This window comes from Electrophorus electricus, chromosome 13 (genome assembly GCF_013358815.1).
Source record: "Electrophorus electricus isolate fEleEle1 chromosome 13, fEleEle1.pri, whole genome shotgun sequence".
In the NCBI taxonomy this organism is placed as follows: Eukaryota; Metazoa; Chordata; class Actinopteri; order Gymnotiformes; family Gymnotidae; genus Electrophorus; species Electrophorus electricus.
In genome coordinates, this window is record NC_049547.1 from 1,214,012 (window position 1) to 1,216,064 (window position 2,053).

The following is a 2,053-nucleotide window of genomic DNA, read 5'->3' on the forward strand; positions in this document are numbered from 1 at the left end:
TATAGATGTGGACTGTGGACAGACAATGAATAAATGTGCAACAATCCCAATTAATTTCTGAACTAGAAAACACCATGAGAAGGAAAAAAAAAAATCGAAACAGATGCTGATCAAAAACAATTTGCTCCTTGCTGATGGCATGAACCCAAACTCAGATACCCAGCATGCATCTCTCATTGCAGAGGTACTAAAGGGGTCCGTCCAAAATGGTGCATCCTCCCTGAAGCACTCCCCACCTCCATGTCCTGCTCTGTAGTTACAGTCATGTAACCAAGCCCCTGATGGTGACATGTAAGGGAGAAAAACAGCCAATGGTCAGAAGAGAAAGAGCACCCTTCCTTTTCTCTCTCTTTTTTCCAGAGCCACAGTTTAGAAGTGATGAAGGCCATGGCAGGTGCAGGGGGCGGAGCCAGGACAGACTACGAGATATAGGAGGAGCCAGGATCCATGAGAGCATGGGTGGGCGGAGCCAGCTCGTGGAGGAGAGACGCTGGGATCCTGGGATGGCGGAGATGAAGCCTGAGTACACGTCAGCAGCGTCACACGCAGGACCTGCACAGAGGAAGGCCGATGAAAACACGCAGTAATTAACCACACCACATCCTCGTTAACAGCTTTGTTTACAGTCAAGCCCAACTGAAGCGAAAGCAGAAAGATGACACGCTTCATTCCTGTCATGTGCAGTGTCTGGAAACGCGCGTCATGTGGTGTTGGGTGTAATACCCATTATACACAGGGCGTGTGTTGTTGGGTGGGGGTGTAAATACCTCTGCGCTTGAGGTATGGAGTGACTGGTCAGTTGTCGGGTTGGCGGCTACTCCAGGGTCGCCCCCTGCTGGACCATGCCCCTCGCGCTCCGGCTCGCTCGGCCGCTTCCTGCTCAGCTGCCGGCTGCTTTCTCCACGTGCTCGGAGGGGGCTTGCTCTCGCCGACAACCTAGCACAGAGCGCATGCCACACTCAGCGCCAGCGGATGAGCCGCACTTCTCGGCATACCCATTTTCATTGTTCAATTTCATAACAATTCACTGACATTCAGGCATTGATTGAAAATACACAAAACGTTGACCTAATATAATAAAAAATAATGATTGCATTGTCACAGTCTATAAGAAGGACTGCAGCAAACCTTTCTGAAAAGGACAATACTTATCCAAAGAATACATGTCCTGATCTAGAGTCAGTATTTGTATTTTCCATCCCAGTAAATGCACTTCTAAGAACAAGTGGTACTGACTCATGACCAGTGAGCCTGGAAATGCCTACAACACAGAGCCACATAAATCAAACCTAATCTTGGACTACATTTTAGTCAGTGATAATCCATCATTGAAATTCCTTTTAATCTCGATTCATCACTAATCTTGGTGTTTGAAACCCCCAAAGTGGCTATAAAGTGGAAGAGCACAAAGCACAGCTGTGGTTTGATCTGAAACTAAAACAGGGCAGTAATCCATCATGGATTACGCGGAGGCGTTTAACAGAAAAGGAAGAAGTTAAAAATTTAAAAAGTGACACCGATGCCACTTTTGGAAAGATTCAGTTGGCAGAAAAACTGGCACAATAGGATTATAAATCTCCCGTTTAAAATGAGGTTGACATCAGGATTTAGGCTTAAGGCATATCGGGGATTTATTTAATTTAAAAAAATAAATAAATAATCCATCCTGCTTCTAAATTGAGGTACCACACAGTCAGTCATCGAGGAGAAACCACTTCCTTCATGACAGGCGCAAGGTGCTGACGGTATTTATGTGGCATTGTGCTACAGCACTGCTATCACAGCTTTGTTTAAAGTGGGTGCAGATCTTTAGAAGACCTGGAGCTGTTCCAGCGCAGATGGCTGGGTGCAGACCCACTTGGACCACCCCTAACGGCCGCTCGGGCTGCTGGGATGGGAGGAGGGACGCACAGGAAACCAGACGCAGAGGCCGCCAAACGGGCAGGCGCAAGGTGGCAACTTCCTGTCCGACACAGGAAGTCTGAGGGCAGGAAATGAGTGGTGCTGGGACTGAAAGACAGCCTGGTCATTACGGCGACCTCCGTTTGGTGTC

The 2,053-nt window shown here is 47.8% G+C and overlaps 1 protein-coding gene across 4 annotated transcripts in view; it reads right to left on the reverse strand.

Moving 5' to 3' along the window:
• luzp1 (leucine zipper protein 1) overlaps positions 1 to 2,053 on the reverse strand; it is a 38,324-nt gene continuing 36,271 nt past the window's right edge. For all 4 annotated transcript variants that reach the window (XM_035532968.1, XM_035532969.1, XM_035532970.1 and 1 more), the window contains 2 exons: positions 768 to 936; positions 1 to 552 (listed from right to left, as the gene is read on the reverse strand). In XM_035532968.1, coding sequence (XP_035388861.1) covers positions 796 to 936 — 141 coding nt within the window. In that variant the 3' untranslated portion in view covers positions 1 to 552; positions 768 to 795. The remainder of the gene's footprint in view (positions 553 to 767; positions 937 to 2,053) is intronic.